Below are 2,047 nucleotides of genomic sequence, written 5' to 3'. Positions count from 1 at the left end.
AATAGATAGGGACATAATTTTTGTCATTTTGCCACCTTCTATGACTGGATGTAGGGGCCTCGCTGCACTTTACAGGATTCGTTTTTCCCTGAAATGAATTATAGGAAAGTGAATTAGGGATTAATCAACCAAGAAAACATAACACATGCATTTACATAAATAGATAAGGGGATGCAAATCGGGTGGGCTGGGCCTGGATTTTCAGAAAACTGCCTCAATCCAATCCAACTTGGCCAGATACAGGAGTAGAATGTGTATAGAATTCATAAAAATAAGGGTAAAGAGAGCATCCGAATCTAAGTCATGGGAAAACTATTATTTACGAAGAAACAGAGCCAATGATCTTAACCAAAAAAATAAAAATAAAACACAGAGCCAAAGATTAACAATAGGAAGCCTCAAACCTAACCCAGGAGGCCCACGGCAAGAAAGCCCAGCCAAATCCAGGACGGCCTGATTGGGTGCACCCCTAAATCCAAACAGACAAATGACACCCCAAAACCTAGACCAAACCGGTATTATTGGGCTGGTTTCCATTTGAGGTATTATGACCTTGAAACCGGATCAATCCACACCGAAAACTGGACAAATCTGAAATCAAACCAAAAACTGGTTCAAAAATCAGATCAAAATCAAACCGATAAAAGATGGAACTCAGCCCAAAACTCATAAAAACCTCTCTTTTTTTTTTTCAGCAAACCAAATCCAAATCAGATCGAAACCAACTTGATTATAAACCGAAATTTCCTTATTGGTTTGATTTCTGTTTTACCATTTCCATATCGAAACCGACTCAACTCGGACTGAAACCGAACCAGATCGACCGATTAGCATCCATTTACTGGAGGACATAACCAAGAATAAAGAGAAAATAAAGGATAGAAAAGGCAGAAAGGAAAACCCCGAAAACCCTAGCTAGCACATCATTTCCCATTTCTAATCTCCATACAACAAACAGATATAGTCTCTGGAAACCCCAGAAACCCTAATCTCGCCGCGCCATTTGACATCGCTCGACGGAAGGAGGAGGAAGAGAGAGGGGAAGAGCGAGGCACGGAAGATGACGACCAGATTCAAGAAGAATAGGAAGAAGAGAGGCCATGTCTCTGCCGGACATGGAAGAATAGGCAAACACAGGAAGCATCCAGGAGGTCGAGGTAACGCTGGTGGTTTGCATCACCACAGGATCTTGTTTGACAAATACCATCCAGGTTACTTTGGTAAGGTTGGTATGCGTTACTTCCACAGGCTTCGCAACAAGTTCCACTGCCCTATCGTCAACATCGACAAACTCTGGTCTTTGATTCCACAAGAGGTGAAAGATAAGGCATCGCCGGAAAACGCACCATTGATCGATGTTACTCAGTACGGTTTCTTTAAGGTCTTGGGTAAGGGGGTATTGCCTCCTTCACAGCCTATCGTTGTCAAGGCGAAGCTTGTGTCCAAGATTGCAGAGAAGAAGATCAAGGAGTCTGGAGGAGCCGTCGTTCTGACTGCTTAGGAGGTTACTTCTTCTGCTTGTTATTGTTGGTTAGGGTATTTGAAATTTTGAATTTTTTTATCTTCTAATTTTGGATTTCTACCATAGAAACAGAGTATTATCGGGGTACTTTACATTTGGTATTGTTTTTCAGTTTCATTTCAGAACTCGTTTATGTTTCTTTCTAGATCGTTTGAATGGTTCGATGGATTCAATTTTGTTCTATCAATATTTTCAATAACTTCGTTGGTTAATTATCATGGAGATATGAGATCTCAAATTTTTTTTTTTTTTTTGGGGTAGGAATGTAGGATCAGTTGAATTAGCAAGATATCCATTCCCTTCTCCCTTGCTGATACACCCTCTTGGAAGCAAGAGGGTTGCTCTTGCAGCATGTTTGAGTTCTCTGGCCCTTCCTCTCAGCTTTCTAGTCCTGGCCCTTCTCTTTTGGCAAGCTTCTTTCCGCCCCATGGCTCTTCCTCTACACCTTCCATCAATTTTTCAAGTCATCTGCTATTGCGGGTGCCTAGCAACCACAAGTACGGAACCTCAGTGTCATGAGACCCT

At 41.7% G+C, this 2,047-nt stretch overlaps 1 protein-coding gene across 1 annotated transcript; it reads left to right on the top strand.

The window, feature by feature from the left end:
* Window positions 1-938: 938 nt before the first annotated feature.
* On the top strand, window positions 939-1,705 carry LOC122066984 (60S ribosomal protein L27a-3-like). The gene has a single exon (XM_042630824.1). The coding sequence runs from the start codon at window positions 1,061-1,063 to the stop codon at window positions 1,499-1,501; it is 441 nt and encodes a 146-aa protein (XP_042486758.1). The 5' UTR covers window positions 939-1,060; the 3' UTR covers window positions 1,502-1,705.
* Window positions 1,706-2,047: the final 342 nt, after the last annotated feature.

The sequence above is a fragment of the Macadamia integrifolia genome, unplaced genomic scaffold (assembly GCF_013358625.1).
Source record: "Macadamia integrifolia cultivar HAES 741 unplaced genomic scaffold, SCU_Mint_v3 scaffold2651, whole genome shotgun sequence".
In the NCBI taxonomy this organism is placed as follows: domain Eukaryota; kingdom Viridiplantae; phylum Streptophyta; class Magnoliopsida; order Proteales; family Proteaceae; genus Macadamia; species Macadamia integrifolia.
This window is presented reverse-complemented; position numbering and strand designations above follow the sequence as displayed.

Excerpts from the sequence above, each read along its gene's own strand:
- LOC122066984 (XM_042630824.1), top strand. The coding sequence starts at position 1,061 with ATGACGACCAGATTCAAGAAGAATAGGAAGAAGAGAGGCCATGTCTCT.